Source organism: Prionailurus viverrinus, chromosome B2 (assembly GCF_022837055.1).
Source record: "Prionailurus viverrinus isolate Anna chromosome B2, UM_Priviv_1.0, whole genome shotgun sequence".
NCBI classification, from domain to species: domain Eukaryota; kingdom Metazoa; phylum Chordata; class Mammalia; order Carnivora; family Felidae; genus Prionailurus; species Prionailurus viverrinus.
Window position 1 is genome coordinate 29,306,954 of NC_062565.1, and position 18,677 is coordinate 29,325,630.

The window sequence follows — 18,677 nt, forward strand, 5'->3', positions numbered from 1 at the left end:
GGATTTCCCTCTCTGGCCCCTGGGAATCTCGGCTCAGAGCCCCGCATTCCAGCCGGCTCCAGCCCCCTTTCCGCTGTCACTTGACTCCGCTGGGGCCCAGCCCTGCATCCCTCCCACTCCTCCAGCTTTGGGCTGGGGCGAGGTGGGCATCACTGACCAGAAATTTCTCTTGTGGGAGACCAGGAGGCAAGAGTTTCAGGATTCTATGGTTTCGTCATTCTCCCCAGCGGACCCCTCGGTCTGGCCCCGCCACGTCACCTGGCCGGGAGTGTGGGTCTGGGGTGTGGAATGTCCCAGCGGGGTGTGAGGGGCTGCCGCTCCTCCTTCCCTGAGGCGTCTGGCTGCGGCCCAGCCCCGCTTGCCAGCCCGGGGCTTCCTCCGAGCACAGTCCCTGGAAGGAGGAGCCGAGAGTCGGCCCAGGTGAGGTTACTGGGGAAACCTAGGCCCCGCCCCCCGCCCGGCTCCACCCCCAGCCCAGCCTCCCCGGGGCCCAGACACCCCGGCGGCTGTCTCCAGAGGGGTACGTGCTCTTGGGGACCCCTGGGGATTTGGTCGGACGGGACGGTGGGAAGAGGCAATTCTCCGAGTGACCCTGGGGCTGTCTATTAGTGTCTTAGCAGTCGGGCGTCCTTGGATTAGTGTGTTCTGGGGGTTTGGAGCTCTTGCCCATATGTGCCTTAGCCTCTCCCGAGGGCCAACTTCTTCCTGGTAGTACTTTTGTGTACTTATCTGGTTAGGACTTCGTGTTTCTTTCTTGGGACTGTTGTCTGGGACTGCACGTAGGGTGCGAGCTGATATCTGCTGTGAGGTGCAGTGAGGCCGAGATCTGCAATGGACTTAGAGATCTTTCTGAGCCGGTGACATTGATAGGTGGCTGGCAGGTGTGGAAAAGCAGTGTCCTGAGGCCTCTCACCAGAGCTCCTCTGTCCTGCCCACCTCACCCCGCCTCCTTGCATCCATCTTCCCTGGGACTCCTGGTCCTGGTCCTGGTCCTTCTGGGCTGTGTCCGATTTTCTCTTTGCCTCTATCCCCCTCAAGCCCCTCGCCTTGTACAGGCCTATCCCTGCCAGTGGTCACAGTCTCAACCCCGCCAGGGCCAGAGCTGACTGGGCCTGAGGAGGGCTTGCCCTGAGGATTCCCGGGTCTTGAGCAGGAAGCCCAAAAGAACCAGTGTCTGGGAGTCTGGGCCCCAGGGTCCTTGAGAGGACTGAGGGGGGTGGTGGGTGGAAGTAGAGAATGGGGCGAGGAGAAAGTGGGGGGCCATCAGGCTCTGGGAAAATCTGGGTTGGGGTGTACAGGACAGGAGGCAGGAGAGTGCCAGAGAGAAGCAAAAGTTGGTGGTGTGAAAAATGTGGGTCTTGGGGGCCTGGTTGGACAGGTGAGCCTGTCCCCTTCCTCCATCCAAACTCCTGCTGCTGGGTTGGGCACCCGGCCTGTGGGAACCTGCTCCTTCCCTGTGCCCTGGGGCTGCCCCCTTCACCTCCCTCTCCAGGAACTGAGCCCAGAAAGGGGGAGTAGGGAGGGGACCATCCCCTCCTGGGGCCTGGATTTGTGGGAGGCCCCAAGCAGGGCCTCAGCTTCGACTGTTCCCTTTAGTGGGGACCGCGGGGGTTGGGCCCCGCGGGTAGGCGGAGGGGGCTGGGCACGCCGCGTTGAGGGGACAGCTGGGTGGTTACCTGGGGGAGGCCGGGGCGCACAGGGGAATGCGGGGTGGGCGTGGCAGCCTAGGGGAGCGCGCGGCCCGGAGGGCGGTGCCGGGCGTGGGAGCGGCGGGTACAACGCGGTCCTTGGAGGGGGAAGGGCGGCGACCAGGGCGGGCGGGAGGGGGATCCGGGCTAGGGGGAGGCGGCGCCTGGGCCCGAGCCGCCCCAGCCCTGGCTCCTCTCCCCGGAACAGGCCCCCGACAGCTGCGCGCGGGAGCCGCCTCCCGACACCCGAGCCTCGCCGGCGCCTCCCAGCTCCCGGCTCCTGGCTCCCTGCGCCTCCCCCGCCCCCTCGCCCAGCAGCCGAGGAGGCCCCGCTCCGGGGTCGCACGCAGGGGTCTTCCGGGAAGAGCGATGAGAGGTAGGGGGCGCGGCCGGAGGACCCCTGAGGGACGGAGGGGCGGAGGCAGAGGCCTGGGGCTCCGGGGGAGGCGCGGCGGCTGGGTGAGGGCCTGTTGGCGCTGTTCTTGGTTGTCCAGCCCCGCCGGGCGTGACCCTGCTGCCCGCCCCCCCCCCCCAGCGCTCTGGCTTACTGTCTGAATATGGGGGGAACCCCCTGATCTCCGCGAAAGTGTGTTCCAGCCTTGAGGAAGGACCCCTTTTACTCAGTGTGAAGGAACTGACCCACAGGAAGACAGGTGCTTGTGTGTGGTCTCACTGAATCATCTCCTCGGCCCTCTGGAGAAGTGGGCCTGCCCTCCCACCAGGCCAGTCCCTGTGGGCATCTGCTAACTGCTACGCCTCCACTCAGCTCCCAGTTGGGCAGCCTGCCCCCGGCCCAGCAGAGGCCTTGACACCCTAACCTGCCAGTGACAGCCTCTGGATGGTCATTTGGTTCTGTCGTGAGAATGTGTCACTGCCCGGTCAGCACCATCCTCAGTGTCCCATCCCCCACTCCCTTCCGCACCCCTTCGCACCCCCTCCAGGTCAGACTTCACCCAGCCTTCATCGCACAGGTCCCCTGCTGGCTGGACCTTCCTTTCCAACACCACCACCACTATCCCCAGTCAGTGTCTGGTGCTGAGACTGCGTCTTGCCGCAGGCACTTAAGTGCATCCGGAGTTGAGTGCTAGAGTGGACCCAGGTGAAAGCTGAGAGTATGGGAAAATGGAGCAGTGCCTCCTTATTCCCATTTCCTTCTGTTCCCCACCGCCTTGACTTCCCTCTGGCTTGGTCATGGTGTGTATTAAGGGGTGGGCCCCAGTGCTCTTGGGATGCTGTGCCTGAGACCTTGAGTGTGTGTGTTTCACACTGTCCTCTGATGGTAGGCTCGTGTGGTGTCTGTCATATTATGCTCACAGGTGTCTCAGGATGGCTGTGTTTTGTTTGTTTGTTTTTTACAAACATTTTTGATAGTTTATTTATTTTGAGAGCGAGAGAGAGCAGGAGAGGGGCAGAGGGAGACAGAATCCCAGGCAGGCTCTGCGCTGTCAGCACAGAGCCCCATGCAGGACTCGAACTCATGAACTGTGAGATCAGGACCTGAGTCAAAATCAAGAGTTGGATGCGTAACTGACTGAGTCAACCCAGGCGCCCTGAAGATGGCTATTAACTAAGTGATGGGATTGGACTTTAAAGAAGGCCAATGTGTGGATGGAGTTGATGTGTGTGTGAGCATCTGCATTTGCCCCCGCTGGGAGTCCATGTGTGTAACAGATTTATGTGGATGTCACATGTGAGTGTCTCCGAAAGTGTGTGGAGAGTTGTCTGTTACAGAGGGGGGTGTGGGTGTGGATGTGGGTGTGGGTGTGTGTGCTACATCTAGCCCCAGTGTTTACGGGGCTCTGTCAGTAAGCTCTGTAAGCTGGCATGTCTGAGGTCTGTGTGTTTGGGAGGGGGTGGGTATACAGAGCTGTGTGGGTGTTGTCTGTGGTGGAGGGTGGGGGTGAGAGAAGAGAGGGAAGGACCTGCAGCAATGTCCAGGTCTCTGCTTTGTAATTGGTTGAAATGGGGTGGGGTGGGGTGAGGTTAGGGGTAAGTCTTCTGGGCCTGTTCTTCATGAGTCTGACCCAGTGGAGAGAAATGAGGTGATTGGAGTGTTGGAGGGGTTGGATTGCCTCAGACATCTGTGTGTTTCTCTGCTTGGCTCTGTGCCCTGTGCTTCTGAGCCCGCTCTATTTACCTCTTGCTTTGTGTTTCTCGCCCCGTCTCCCCCTGCCTCCTATCCTCTGCCTGTCTTTGTATCTTTGCCCGGGGCTCCTCTAGCTCCGTCTGGCTCTGATGACTCATCTGGGATAGGCATGAAGGTTACCCACGGGAACAAGGGCCCCGCTGTTCCCGACAGAGGTGGGGGTGGAGAGCGGCACCCAGGAATTCCAGGCCAGCCGCCTGGGACCTTGTAGCCTGCTCCCCTGCACGTGGCTCCTGGACCTCCAAGGGACCAGGTGTGATGCCTCTGGCTCTAGCTCTTCTTTGATGCCTGGCTGCCCCCCGCAACTCAGTCAGCCCCCTCAGCTGCTGCTTCAGAGCTGTGGGGTCTCAGCTGCCTCTTACATTCCTGCCCTAGAGCATTATGGGAGCAGCTGGAGGAGGACAAAGGGATGGGGGAGTGTCCCCCCACTCTTCCTACCTCCTGGGGTGACCTGGCCTCCCTGTCTTTAGACCCGCCCTCATCTCCAAGGCAACGCAGGCCTTTCCTAGCTCTGGGCTTTTCCTTCAGAAGCAGCCACCTTCAGAAAGTGCGACCTTGGGGGACAGGATGTCTGGGTCTTAGGAAGGGAAGACAGAGCAGGGAGAGCTGGAATGGGATGCTTTGGAACTGATGGCAAATATGGCACTAGGGGTCTCGGGATTCCAGGACCTGGAGAACTCAGTGCAGTCCTCCAGGAAGAGGAGAGGTCAGAACAGTTTTTCCTGCCGCTGGGGCTGGGGAGGGTACATACCTGGATTCACAAGGAGATGCCAATTGGAATGGTTTTAGGCCACACTTGCCACCTGGGCCCTGGTGAAGAAGAGCAGGGATTCTCAAACTTTGATGGGCACAGATCACCTGGGGATTATATTAAAATGAAGATTCTTTTTCTTTCCTCCAATTTTTTATTTAAATTCTATTTATAGTTAACACATAGTGTAAAATTTAGTGGTTCATCACTTACATATAGCACCTGGTGCCCATCATTACAAGTGCCCTCCCTTAATGTCCATCACCCATCCTGCCCATCCCTCCCCCACCCCCATCTCCCTCCATCAACCCTCAGTTTGTTTTCTATCATTAAAGTCTCTTTTGGTTTGCTTCCCTCCCTCTTTTTTCCACTTCCCATATGTTCATCTATTTTGTTTCCTAAATTCTGCCAGTTTGCCTTCCTACCAACAATGTAAGAGGGTTTCCCTTTCTCCAAAATGCAGATTCTGATTCAGCAGATCTAGGGTAGGGGTGAGATTCTGCCTGTCTCCTAAGATGCTGGTCCAGGGATTACACTGGGCTTAGTGCGGCTACAGAAGACAGTGAGATTGGAAGGCACTGGGGTCCCCCACTTCTCTTAGAATTCTGAGCTCCTAGGTGGAGAGGAGACCAGAGTTTAGGCCAGTGTTTGGCACATGGGAAGCATTCTAAAAATATAGCTGATGCTCTTAAACAATGACTGCTTTGTCATTTTCCTCCTATTATTCCCAAAGCAGCCCATTCTGTCTGTTGTTGCCTGTTGTGACTCTGTCTGTTGTGACTCAGTCTCCTTGATTGCCCTTTAACTTAACCTACTACTTACCACTTGTTTTGTCCCCTGCAGAGATGCTGCCTCCACCCCCTTAGGCCTGAGGAGTCAGGAGCTATGGGGCCAGGGGCCCTTTCATCTCTACTGCTGCTGTCGCTGCTCTTAGTGGCAACTGGAGATGCTGACATGAAAGGACATTTTGATCCTGGTAAGGAGACTGGCTCCTGGGTCCCTGAGGATGGGGCTTTGGGAGACAGAGTTCAGGGACCTTGACCCTCCGTGTGCCTGTGTTCACCCAGCCAAGTGCCGCTATGCCCTGGGCATGCAGGACAGGACCATTCCAGATGGGGACATCTCTGCCTCCAGCTCCTGGTCAGACTCTACTGCTGCTCGCCACAGCAGGTACCTGGAACCTCTGGGACTGCTCTGGAGGAACTTTCTGGGGCCTCTACTTGCCCTTCCAACTCCTCTGCCCATGCCAAGAGGCTTCTGGGAGGGCAAATGCCAATGAACTTCCCCACCCCCAATGCTGGGGGAGCTATAAATACGAGAGACAGAGACAGACCAGATGTTCCTTGTGATCTCTTGCCCCGTCCCAGGCTGGAGAGCAGCGACGGGGATGGGGCATGGTGTCCTGCAGGGCCTGTCTTTCCAAAGGAAGAGGAGTACCTGCAGGTGGATCTGCGGAGGCTGCACCTGGTAGCTTTGGTGGGCACCCAGGGTCGGCATGCTGGAGGCCTGGGCAAAGAGTTCTCCCCCAGCTACCGGCTACGTTACTCCCGAGATGGCCACCGCTGGATGGACTGGAGGGATCGCTGGGGTCAGGAGGTAAGGCTGGCAGGGGCATCTCCCAGGAAAGGCTGGTTCTCCTCTCTTCCCCACTTTAAATTTTTTTTTTTTTTCAACGTTTATTTATTTTTGGGACAGCGAGAGACAGAGCATGAACGGGGGAGGGGCAGAGAGAGAGGGAGACACAGAATCGGAAACAGGCTCCAGGCTCTGAGCCATCAGCCCAGAGCCTGAGCGGGGCTCGAACTCACGGACCGCGAGATCGTGACCTGGCTGAAGTCGGACGCTTAACCGACTGCGCCACCCAGGCGCCCCTCTTCCCCACTTTAAATGCCACCTGTCCACTGACGACTCTCCCAATTTATACCCTCTCTAGCCCAAGACTTTCCCTTGAGCTGCATCTAGTGTTGCAAACCTGACCACCTTCTAGGCCTTTCCACCTGGATGTCTAATGGGTTCTCAAACCTACAATAAATTTCCCTAGTTGAACTTGAATCCCATTCCCACCCCACAACTGCTCCTCTCCTAGCTCAGGCCAGTTGCTCAGGCCATAAGCTAAGATACCGCTCATTTCTCTGGTCTCTCACCTGCTAATTCCAAAGCACCAGCAAGGCCAGTCTGTGCTACCTCCATGATATTTCCTAAATCCAACCACTTGTCACCGCCTCTACCTCTACCACCCTAGGCCCTGCTCACACCATCCCCAGCTTAGATGAACACACTGGTCTCCCAACTGTTTTCCTGGCTCCTCTCTGTTTCCACCTGAAATCATATCTCCACCTAGTGGCTACAGACACTCTACCTGAGAAAATGCAAATCAGATGAGGCGCACTTGGCTTATAGCCCTCCACTGGCTTTCCGCTCTGCCAGAACAAAAGCTGAGCTCCGTCCTGGGTGCAGAAGCTTAGCTTGCCCTGGCTCTTGCCTGTATCCCTTACTTCTCTTTCCTATTCTTGTTCCACCTGGGCCCACTGGTTTTCTTGCTGTTCCTGGAACAAGCAAGGGTTTGTCCCACAGCCTCAGGACATTTTTGCATGCTGTTCTATGTGCCTGGAAAGCTTCTCCCCCAGATCCTCAGCTTCTCCTTCCACTCAGTTCTCCTCTAAATATCACCTCCTCAGAGAGCCCACCTCCCCCTACTCCAGCTCCACACCCTGCCTCTTGTTCTTCACAGCTGTTTTTCCTACTGGAATCTCAGTACTGCAAGGGGAGAGGGGAGGGACGGATGTTTACCACTGAGAACTTACATAGCTGGCACAGAGTAGGCACTCAACCAGTGCCTGCTGAGTGAACAGAGAGAATGGGGTAAAGGTGGGGGGAGCCAAAGCAGGGGTGCAGAGCTGTGAGGGACTGGATAGAATCTGTGCACAGCGGGATGGGTGGCTTAGAGACAAATGGAGACGGACAAAGAGTCGAGGCTGACACTGGTGGTAGAGGACAGACTGTCAGGCTGAGAGATGTGTCAGAGATCTTTGCTGTGACCCCTTGTTTTACACATGCCTGGCTATACCCCATATCCCTGTATGCTTAACACCACCCTTCATGAATCTCTCTGACCACTGTGTGCTGGGCCAGGGAACAGCTGGTGACTGGGAAGTTAGATCCAACCTGTAGCCTTTCCCACTCATGCACGCTGTTTCCTGGGCAACAGGTGATTTTAGGTAATGAGGACCCTGGGGGAGTGGTACTGAAGGACCTTGGACCCCCCATGGTGGCCCGACTGGTTCGCTTCTACCCCCGGGCTGACCGGGTCATGAGTGTCTGTCTGCGGGTGGAGCTCTATGGCTGCCTCTGGAAGGGTGAGTCATTCAGACCCCCAAGAATTCGTTTCCTGGCCTGGGGCCTGGGGAGAAGGGCATCCAGGATCCTCTTTCTCTTGTTGGGAAGCTGTCACTCTGAGTGAGGAAGGGCCTAGCCAACATTGCCTCCTCCATGCTGGCGGGCCTGTGGAAGGACACAAGAAGGGGAATGACGCAGGGGAGGTGGCGGGAGGCTTCCTGCCTCTAACACCTCTTCTCCTACCCTGCCCCAGATGGACTCCTGTCTTACACAGCCCCTGTGGGGCAAACGATGTACTTATCTGAGGCAGTACACCTCAATGACTCCACCTACGATGGACATACCACACACGCTGTTGGCGGGTAAATGAGGCAGGCCCTGCGGGGCATGAGCCTATGCGCTGGAGGGAGGATGCAGTGGATGTGTTAAGGAGTCTGGGCAATGAGATGGAAGAAGTGGGGAAAGGGTTAGGTGGGGCCTTGGGGACACAGGATCAGGATTGAGGGTAGCAAGGCAACTACTAGCTCATGTGACACTTTGTGGGAATTAGAAAAAGGCAACCCTTTGCTAATACACATCTGTTGGAAACTGTCACAGTAAATTCACACAACGTAGGTTGAATGGTGCCTCCGAGAGATGGTGCCTTCCTGCAGCTTATAGCTGCAAAGTACCTTGACAATCCTGGGGGTGGGAAAGAGAGAACCACAGGAAGGACGTTGGGGCAGGAGGTAGGGGCTGGTCCAGACTGGCTGGGGTTGGGGTTGCAGAGCACTTAAATGGGTGGCACTCTCTTCTCTCCCACCCTCCTCTTCCTTGGCTCCCCTGCTCTCCAGGTTGCTGTATGGAGGTCTGGGTCAGCTGGCAGATGGTGTGGTGGGGCTGGATGACTTTAGGAAGAGCCAGGAGCTGCGGGTCTGGCCAGGCTACGATTATGTGGGATGGAGCAACCACAGCTTCCCAGGAGGCTACGTGGAGATGGAGTTTGAGTTTGACCGACTGAGGGCTTTCCAGGCCATGCAGGTAAGTGCATGTGGCTCTTAGGCAAGGTTATGAGACCAGGGTGGTTGCCCCTGGGGTGCTTGCCCAGGCTCTCCTGGCTTTGACCCTGTGTCCCTCCTCCCTTCCCCCCAGGTCCACTGTAACAACATGCACACCCTGGGAGCCCGCCTGCCTGGTGGGGTGGAATGTCGCTTCAAGCGGGGCCCTGCCATGGCCTGGGAGGGGGAGCCTGTGCGCCACGCCCTGGGGGGCAGCCTGGGGGACCCCAGAGCCCGGGCTGTGTCAGTGCCCCTGGGCGGCCGCGTGGGCCGCTTTCTGCAGTGCCGCTTCCTCTTTGCTGGGCCTTGGTTACTCTTCAGCGAAATCTCCTTCATCTCCGGTAAGCCTCTGGTCTATGCCCAATCCTCAACCTCTGGGACCGCCAACCCGCAGTACCCACTCCTGGCACCAAAATATCCACTCCTGGCACCATGTTTATGTAGCACTCATGAGACTTTGCAAGCAGGGATGCTCCAAATAATTTGAACACCTCCCTACCCCTTCCTCCCATCTCTGTCTTTCACTTTATGAGCCCTTCACTCATGACTGATATTGAGCAAGTAGGACAGTGTTGGCTGTAAAAATACTGAAGTACTCTGTGCTAGTTAAGAAATAACCTCTTCTCCAGGCTTCCTTATACCCAGCTCCCCACTTGGGCCTCTCTCTAGGAGTCCTGCCTCTCCCCATAATCCAGCACCTAAAAAGTTGACATCCACAACAGCCAGGCCCCTCCCATTCTGATTGGTTGGTACATATACCCAGTGTCAGCCCTGCTCCTGGAAGTAGAATTCCCTAGGTCTCATGCAAGTAGCTTTTCTTTGGTCCGTCTTCCCTATCTGACTCCTTCCTTTCTTCTCTTCCTTCTTTGCAGATGTTGTGAATGACTCCTCTCCAACTTTGGGGGGCACCTTCCCACCAGCTCCCTGGTGGCCACCTGGCCCACCTCCCACGAACTTCAGCAGCTTGGGTGAGCAGCCCTGGGGCGTCCTCCTGGACAAGTGTATTCTGGGCTACTATCCCTCCATGCCCCGCCCCCAACTTGCGTAGGAAGTGGTTCTGACTCTCCAGTGTTTCTGATTCTCTGTCTCTGCCAGAGCTGGAGCCCAGGGGCCAGCAACCTGTGGCCAAGGCTGAGGGGAGCCCAACTGCCATCCTCATTGGCTGTTTGGTGGCCATCATCTTGCTGCTGCTGCTCATCATTGCCCTCATGCTGTGGCGGCTGCACTGGCGCAGACTCCTCAGCAAGGTGGGCAGAGCGAGGGCAGGGCCCGAGCTACAGGGGGGGTGGGTGTGGGTAGGAGGAGTTGGGGGGTATAGCCTGGAGAGGACAGACAGGGTGTGGGTGTGGAGAGTGAGGCCAGGCTGAGGCCAATGTGTGTAGGGAATCCTGATTAGTTTGGGTCCTGCAGGGACCACAGAACATTGTCTAATTAGAATAATTAGAGGTGGACTTAGTAAAGAGATAGGTTATAGAGGAGTGGGCAGATGTATGAAAATTAGAAGAGTAGTGCAATTTCCACAGATCTGTTACCACCCATAGGCCTGGAAGATGAGAGGAGGGCAGTTGCTGGAAACTGGAGGAGTGAGTCTGGGGAAAGGGCTCCTTGAGAGGGGCAGTGGACTTTGCTTCAGGGACACAGCTAGCCTAAGTACACCTCTCAGGGAGAGGCTGGGAGCATAATCATCCTGACCTCACTTCTCGCCTGCCCAACAAATTCCTCTTGGGCCAACCCAAACCAAGCCTGTTGATACAGTCCACACTGGTCCACCTTCTGGGGTAGAAGCTGGATGGGAAAGGTGGAGAGTGGAGCTAGAGAGGCAGGGAGGAGCTAGAGGAAGAAGCCTGGCACACAATCCGAGCCCATGTCTTCCTGGCAAGAATCAGTGGTGGTGATATGCATGAAGGTTGAATGATTCCATAATTATCTGGTCAGATTTGGGTTGGAATCCCAGAATGGTACATCAGGGGACTCACTCGTATGCTCTTGAACCTCTGTTTCTTTACCTGTGAAATAGAGTTAATAGTAGATACAACTGTGGGACTCTCGTGAGGACTGAAGGGGAGAAGGTGGGCATGGCATTTAACGAGCTGGAATCATGCACTAAACAGTAGCCACAGTTAATCTTCCCATTCCCATGACAAGGCTGAGCGCCGGGTATTAGAAGAGGAGCTGACAGTTCATCTGTCTGTCCCTGGGGACACCATCCTCATCAACAACCGCCCAGGCCCTCTTGAACCACCCCCTTACCAGGAGCCCCGGCCTCGTGGGAATCCGCCCCACTCTGCTCCCAGTGTTCCCAACGGCTCTGGTAAGACCTGCTTTGTTCTAGTCCCACCACCATCCTCTGCCTGTTTTCTTATGGTATCCCTTTTCCTCTCTGTTCCCATTCCCTTTTCCTGTCTTCTCCAGATTCAACTCATTTTCTTATTTCTGTGCCCCTGGTCACCACACTCTGTGTCACTCCATGTCCCTACCATATAATCTTTCTTAAGAACTTTTTATGTATTACCCATAATCCCTAGTGGCCTTATCCTGTCTCAGTGTCCCATACACAACTCTTTTCTCTATTGTTCCCTCTCATTATGTCTTCCTGGCCCCTCTCCTTTCTCCTAGATTCACTGCATTCATTCTGTCCGTCTGTCCATCCATTATCCATCCTTCTATCTGAATTCATACATCCATCCATCTATCTGTCCATCTTTTTGTCTATCCGCCATTTGACCATTTGTCTATCATCCATCCATCTATCAATAAATATTCACACATCTATTCGTCCATCCATCATCCATTCAACCACCCATCCATCCTCTGTCTATCCATCTATTCATCCATTATCAATCCATGTTCATCTATCCATTCACCTATTCATCCATCTATCCATCCATCCAACATCCAGCCATTCATCCATCATCCACCTATTCATCTATTCATACATATTCATCCATCTATTTGTTCATCTCTCCATGCATCCATCCATCTATCCATTCATCTATCACCCACCCATTCATCTACTCATATATATTCATCCATCCATTTGTTTATCTGCCCATCCATCCATCCATTCAACTATTTGTTTGTCATCCATGCATCTATCCACTGATCTATCCATTCCTTCATTCATTATTCATCCAGCTATCCAGCACCCTCCAGACCCTTGTTTTATCCTGTCCCTGTCTCTCAGTACATCCATCCCCATCAGCTCTGGTCTTGCCCTATTCCAGGTCTCCCTGTCTGTCTAGCCTTGAGTCTCATCCCTTCCCCGTGTCTCCCCCCCTTCCTTTTCCCGACAGCGTTGCTGCTCTCCAATCCAGCCTACCGCCTCCTTCTGGCCACTTACGCCCGTCCCCCTCGAGGCCCTGGCCCCCCCACACCCGCCTGGGCCAAACCCACCAACACCCAGGGTAAGCCCCTCTGCCCCTGGGCTTCTCCAGGTTCCCCATACCTCTACTGGGGCAGGGAAAAGTCCTCACATCTTGCACTCCCTCCTCTCCCTGCTGTGGCCTCTTCTGCTCTCCTGAGCTCCCAAGGAGGAAGCTCTTATGCCTTTAGCTCTGTGCTGTGCTTGCTCCTTCTTAAGGCCTTTCCCTTGAGCAGAGGAGCAGAAAGGTCAACGGTTCTCAGCTCTGTCCTCCTTTTCCTCTTCCACCCCATCTTTTTTGCTCTCCAGACCCAGAGAGGAGGTTGCTATGCTGACCCCAGGTTCTCTTGTAACTCCTTCTTTGTTTCCCTTCTCTCTAGAGGTGCCAGGAGGAGGGCCTCTCACCCTGGGTGCTTGCCCTCTCCCCCCATGTGTTCTCTCTCTGCAGTCCCAGAGGTGAAGGCTCACACCCTGCCTTTCCTGTCTGCTCCTCCTCTTCTTGATGTTGCCTTCTCATTGTTCCCCCCTCCCAGAGCTAAGAGAGGACAGCTCTGCTTCCTCTTCTTTGTCTGTAGTTTCCTTGTTGTGCTGGCTGTGAGGAACTGTTCTCCTCTCCTCCTTTCTGTGTGCCCCTGTCTCTGCTTGTCTTTGAGCTTGGGGTGTTGGGTTAGGGAGGGTTTGGGTAACCACGGCAGGGAGGAGCCAAGGCTGAAAGCAAGGGGGTGTGAGGTGGGTAGAACAGCTGTGAACAGGAGGGGCTGACAGTGAGTGGAACAAGGGTTTGGAAAGTAGGGGGTGACTGGATGACTGGCACCATCCTTCTTCCAGTGGTGGGTAGAGGAATTCCTCTTCCAGCCAAGAGTTACCTCATGGTCTCTTGGGCTGTGCTGGGATCCCTAGAGAATAGACTTTATGTCATTCTTTGTTCAACCATTTCTATTGCCTTAAACTCTGGAACAGCTAACTCTCATCTCATGCCAGCGTCTTCTCCGGTTTGAGGTTCGTGGGTAGAATACCAAGAAGATGGAGAGTAGTCCCAGTCTTTCACCCAACAGGGAGACAGGGGGCCTCTGGGAGGCTGCGGTGGAGAGCCATGGCTCTCAGGGGCTGCTCCTGATGCCTTGTCCTGTCTTCTTTCCCCTCAATTTTCCAGCCTGCTGTGGGGACTATATGGAGCCTGAGAAACCGGGTGCCCCGCTTCTTCCCCCACCTCCCCAGAACAGCGTGCCCCATTATGCCGAGGCTGACATTGTCACCCTGCAGGGCGTCACTGGGGGCAACACCTATGCTGTGCCTGCACTGCCCCCAGGGGCTGCTGGGGATGGGCCCCCCAGAGTGGATTTCCCTCGGTCTCGGCTCCGCTTCAAGGAGAAGCTTGGCGAGGGCCAATTTGGGGAGGTAAGGAAGATCCCTGTCCAACTCTCAGTAGTGTCTCAACTATCTGGGACTCTGATGCCATGCCCATATGTCCCTCTTGGTTGGAATCTGTCAGCTGTGACTGTGTTATTCCAATTGACCCTGTGACCTCAGTGAACTGTGTGACTATCTAACAAATGAGCTTCTTTCCCCAGGTACATCTGTGTGAGGTAGAGAATCCTCAAGATCTGGTCAGTCTTGATTTCCCCATTAATGTGTGCAAGGGACACCCTTTGCTGGTAGCTGTCAAGATCCTACGGCCAGATGCCACCAAGAATGCCAGGTGAGGAGCAGGCATGGTGTCTGGAGATAAGGAAGGGAGGCCATGAAGAGTGGGGAGTGATCTAGAGACCAACAGAGGGGGAGTGTCTGGGGAAAGAAGTTTCCATCTTAGGCTGATCTCAGCCCAGGTCTCAGTGCCACTAGTGAGTTAGCTTGTCTGCTGGGGTTAGGGTGCTGGTCTACATGAGCAGGAGAGATGGTGCAGGTCAGCCCCTCAGTGTCCCTGCCACCTACCTGCTTCTCTAGGAACGATTTCCTGAAGGAAGTGAAGATCATGTCGAGGCTAAAGGACCCAAATATCATCCGGCTCCTGGGCGTGTGTGTGCAGGACGACCCTCTCTGCATGATTACTGATTACATGGAGAATGGTGACCTCAACCAGTTCCTCAGTGCCCACCAGCTAGAGGACAAGGCGACTGAGGGGCCCCCTGGGGATGGGGAGGCTGCCCAGGGGCCCACCATCAGGTACCCACTTACTTAGGCTGGCCCTTCCCTGAGAGCTCCCCAAGGCGGTCTCCTCTCCCCTCGTTCCAAACCAGAGGGAGAGAGGGGAGCATGGGATAGGGAGGCAGGTAGATGTTCAGGGGGGTGGGAGCTGGGATGAGGAACATGTGGCCATGTTCATCTGGGGACTGAGGAGCAAAAGGCCAAAGTTACTATCTTGTAGGTGGTAAGGGACTTGGGCTCTGTCAGGCATCCCCCCCCGTTCTCTCACCCTTGTCTGAGTCCAGACAATAAAGCGTAGTTCCCTGGGTCATATGAACCAAACAAATGTTGAGTGGGCACCTACCCCTGGCCTCTACATGGGCATTCCATCTCTGCACCAGAAATAGATATAACCCAGTCCCAGGGAGTAGGCTCCCCTTCCTCTCCTGGGAATCTGTGAGATGGGGATCAGTCTGGGGCTGCCCCAGTGACCTTCTGTTATTGGTTCCCTTCCTCAGCTACCCCATGCTGCTACACGTGGCAGCTCAGATTGCCTCGGGCATGCGCTATCTGGCCACCCTCAACTTTGTGCATCGGGACCTGGCCACAAGGAACTGCCTGGTTGGGGAAAATTTCACCATTAAAATCGCTGACTTTGGCATGAGCCGGAACCTCTACGCTGGGGACTATTACCGAGTACAGGGCCGGGCAGTGCTGCCCATCCGGTGGATGGCCTGGGAATGCATCCTCATGGTGAGAGGCCCTGAGAGAGGCATGCAGGGTGCAGGGGAGGGGAGGTGGGGGAAGACAGGGCATGGGGAGGCCAGGGGAGGAGAGCACAGGCTGCTCTGTGGTCTTGGTCAGTCATTTGCCTTCCCTGGACTGCAGATTCCTCCTCAATAAAGTGAGGGTTTGGGCCAGTGCTCTGTAAGGTTCTTTCTGGCTCTAGGGCCCAGAGAAAGTGGGGAGGAGTGGTATGATGGGAAAGGGTCCAGGAGCCAAAAGTGGGTACAAGAGCTGGAGTCAAGGTGGCAGAGAGCAAGAGAAGTAAGGAGAGACAGGAGGCTAGAGATAGAAAGGTGCGAGTTGGGAGAAAATCAGGACCAGAAAATGGGGGGGCAGGGTGGGGAGGGAGGGTGGGTAGAAAAGGAAAGAGGCAAAAGAGAGGACTAGAGCCTGAGAAAGAAGGCAGAGCCAGAAGGAGGGAGGAGCAGACTTGTTGGGAGAGGGGGCCAGCCAAGAGGGAATCCTGCTGGGGTAAGTGCTAAGTGGACACGGGGCTCCCTGTGGGGAGAGGAGGAGGGTTTGTGTGGCCTGATGCCTTTGTCTGCCTTTGTTGCTTTATCCACGTACCAGGGGAAGTTCACGACTGCAAGTGATGTGTGGGCCTTTGGGGTAACCCTGTGGGAGGTGCTGATGCTCTGCCGGGCCCAGCCCTTTGGGCAGCTCACTGATGAGCAAGTCATCGAGAATGCAGGGGAGTTCTTCCGGGACCAGGGCCGGCAGGTCAGAACAGAGGAGAGGGTTGTGGGTCTGGGAGGGCCAGAGCCTGTCATCTTGGGGACTAAAGAACATTTGTTCCCTGCCTTTCATCCACCCCACCACAATGCAGGTGTACCTGTCTCGGCCCCCTGCCTGCCCACTAGGCCTGTATGAGCTGATGCTTCGGTGCTGGAGCCGGGAGCCTGAGCAGCGACCACCCTTTTCCCAGCTACATAGGTTTCTGGCAGAAGATGCTCTCAATACAGTGTGAATCACACACCCAGCTGCCCCTTCCTCAGGGAGGATTCAGGTGAAGCCAGAGGCAATAAACAAGAGGATTTAACATCACCCCCACTCCATTCCCATTCCCGATCACCCTTCACCTCTGAGAGAGAGGCAATGTGACCATAGGTGGGCTGGGCCTGCCAGGGAGCTGATGCCTTCCCTTCCTCGGACACACTCTCATTTCCCCTTCCTGCTCCCCTCCTGGAAGCCTCGGCCACCCACCCAGCTGGCCCTGTGGATGGGATCCTCTCTGACCTCTTCTAGTCATCCCTGGGTGGGGAGGATGGGGGCAAATATAGGGCAGACACTGGATAAGGCCTATTGGAGCACCTGGGCCCCACTGGACAACACTGGTTCCTGGAGAGAAGGCTGTGGCCTCCCCAGCCTCTCTTTCCGTCGCACACTGGACCCCACTGGCTAATAATCTGGGGATGAGGAGGACAAGAAAGGGAGGATGTTCCCGTGTTGCCTTGTTCTTACTCCTGGAATTGTCCTTGGCTTTGGCTTCTCCCTCCTCTATCCTCTGAAACACTGGACCTGGGGGTGATTCCTGTCCCCTCCCCGCCCCCCCCCCCCGCCCCCCCCCCCAGCCATCCCTACTTCCCACCTGCTGTGTTGTAGCTAGAACTTCTCTCAGCCTGTATGTTTCTGTGGATTAAGTACTGGGATTAGGGGAAAAGAGGGAGCAAGGGCCTGTGGCCTTGGGGTTGGACATCTCTGTTGTAGCTGCCATATTGGTTTTTCTATAATCACTTGGGGTTTGTACATTTTTGGGGGGAGAGACACAGATTTTTACACTAATATATGGATCTAGCTCAATGCAATTTTAATATCCTGCACTAGGCAGGTAATAATAAAGATTGAGTTTTCCACAGCTGTGAGTGGGTTTCTTGGGGTTTTGGTAAAATCTGCTTCCTGTATCTACTCCCAACTCATTTCCTTTCTCTCCCTTTTTCTCCTTCTCCCCATTCCATTTCCTACTGTGTATTTTGCCCAACCCAGTGTTCTGTTGTCTCTCTATAAGCCAGGTTCTTGCCTCTGGGACCTCAGGTCCTACGTGAATGTATGAACCTTGTCAGCTCCATTGGGAGCTCTGCAGGAGGCTTGGAGGGGGGTGAATTAGGCCAGGGGTCTTAACCTTAACCCATGGAACCCTTTGGCAGTGTAGAGAGGTCTACTGATTCCTCCTGAGAATTATTTTAAAACCCATTACACAGGGACCCCTGGGTGGCTCAGTCTCTGTTAAGTGTCCAAGTCTTGGTTTTGGCTCAGGTCATGACCTCACGGTTTCCTGAGTTCAAGCTCCAGGTCAGGCTCTGTGCTGACAGTGCAGAGCCTGCTTGGGATTCTCTGTCTCTCTCTCTCTCTGCCCCTCCCCTATTCATGCTGTCTCTGTCTCTCTCAAAATAAATAAATAAACTTAAAAAGAAAAACATTATGGGGCGCCTGGGTGGCTCAGTCGGTTGAGCGTCCGACTTCAGCTTAGGTCATGATCTTGCTGTCCGTGAGTTCGAGCCCTGCGTCGGGCTCTGTGCTGACAGCTCCAAGCCTGGAGCCTGTTTCAGATTCTGTGTCTCTCTCTCTGCCCCTCCCCCACTCATGCTCTGTCTCTCTCTGTCAATAATAAATAAACATTAAAAAAACTACACACACATAAATGTGTATATATCACATATATATCACAGAGATCAATTGAGTTTACTAAAATGTTTAAAAAACATTTAACTGTTTAAAAAAACACAGTAACCTACATATTTCTTTTAAATATATTTAATAGGGGCGCCTGGGTGGCTCAGTTGGTTGAGCATCCGACTTCGGCTCAGGTCATGATCTCACGGCTCATGAGTTCGAGCCCCATGTCGGGCTCTGTGCTGACAGCTCAGAGCCTGGAGCCTGCTTCCGGTTCTGTGTTTCCCTCTCTCTGCCCCTAACCCACTCGCATTCTGTCTCTGTCTCTCTCAAAAATAAATAAACATTAAAAAAATTTTTAAATATATTTAATAACAAGATCTAGCAGCAGGTGTAGTAACTCTTAATGTCTCCAAATAGTAATAGGCATAAGAAATACTTGACACTGGGAGATTTCTATAAAGGTAGTGGGATATGAAAATAGATGTGGTGTCTTAGTGACAAGACCCCGGTCCTACTAATACTACTGAGGGTTTTGCTCATATTCATTCTTGGAGGGAGTGCCAAATTTCAGTTAGAGATTAATAAAAACAGAGGTGTAATTTTTTTGGGGGGCCCAATTCTAGGACTCCCTTCCAGGGTCTGGAAGTCCCAGGGGGAGAATCCTTGGATTAGGCTGATCAAATGTACAGATGACCTAATAGGTGTGAGCTCTTTGGATAGGAGCTAGAATCAAGAGCCTAAATTATCTCAGAGGTTTGGAAGGATGAGCCACAACCACCGAGAGAGTATTTAACAGAGTTTAAATTGGTTGGGGAAAAAAAAAATCACTTGCAAG

At 54.7% G+C, this 18,677-nt stretch overlaps 1 protein-coding gene across 4 annotated transcripts; it reads left to right on the plus strand.

Moving 5' to 3' along the window:
* The first annotated feature begins 468 nt into the window (after positions 1-468).
* DDR1 (discoidin domain receptor tyrosine kinase 1) lies at positions 469-17,084 on the plus strand. 4 transcript variants are annotated; one of them, XM_047858315.1, is made up of 19 exons: positions 469-520; positions 1,897-2,064; positions 5,429-5,561; positions 5,653-5,755; positions 5,953-6,181; positions 7,794-7,941; positions 8,175-8,283; positions 8,755-8,941; positions 9,053-9,299; positions 9,831-9,926; positions 10,054-10,205; positions 11,104-11,269; positions 12,252-12,362; positions 13,473-13,717; positions 13,891-14,018; positions 14,264-14,482; positions 14,962-15,196; positions 15,800-15,949; positions 16,056-17,084. In XM_047858315.1, exons 3-19 carry the CDS (start codon positions 5,471-5,473, stop codon positions 16,194-16,196), a joined length of 2,757 nt encoding a protein of 918 aa, XP_047714271.1. In that variant the 5' UTR covers positions 469-520; positions 1,897-2,064; positions 5,429-5,470; the 3' UTR covers positions 16,197-17,084. The 4 variants fall into 4 exon arrangements, with proteins under 4 accessions (XP_047714271.1, XP_047714274.1, XP_047714273.1 ...); XM_047858318.1 differs by lacking the exon at positions 12,252-12,362; XM_047858317.1 differs by lacking the exon at positions 1,897-2,064 and having other exon boundaries at positions 474-520.
* Positions 17,085-18,677: the final 1,593 nt, after the last annotated feature.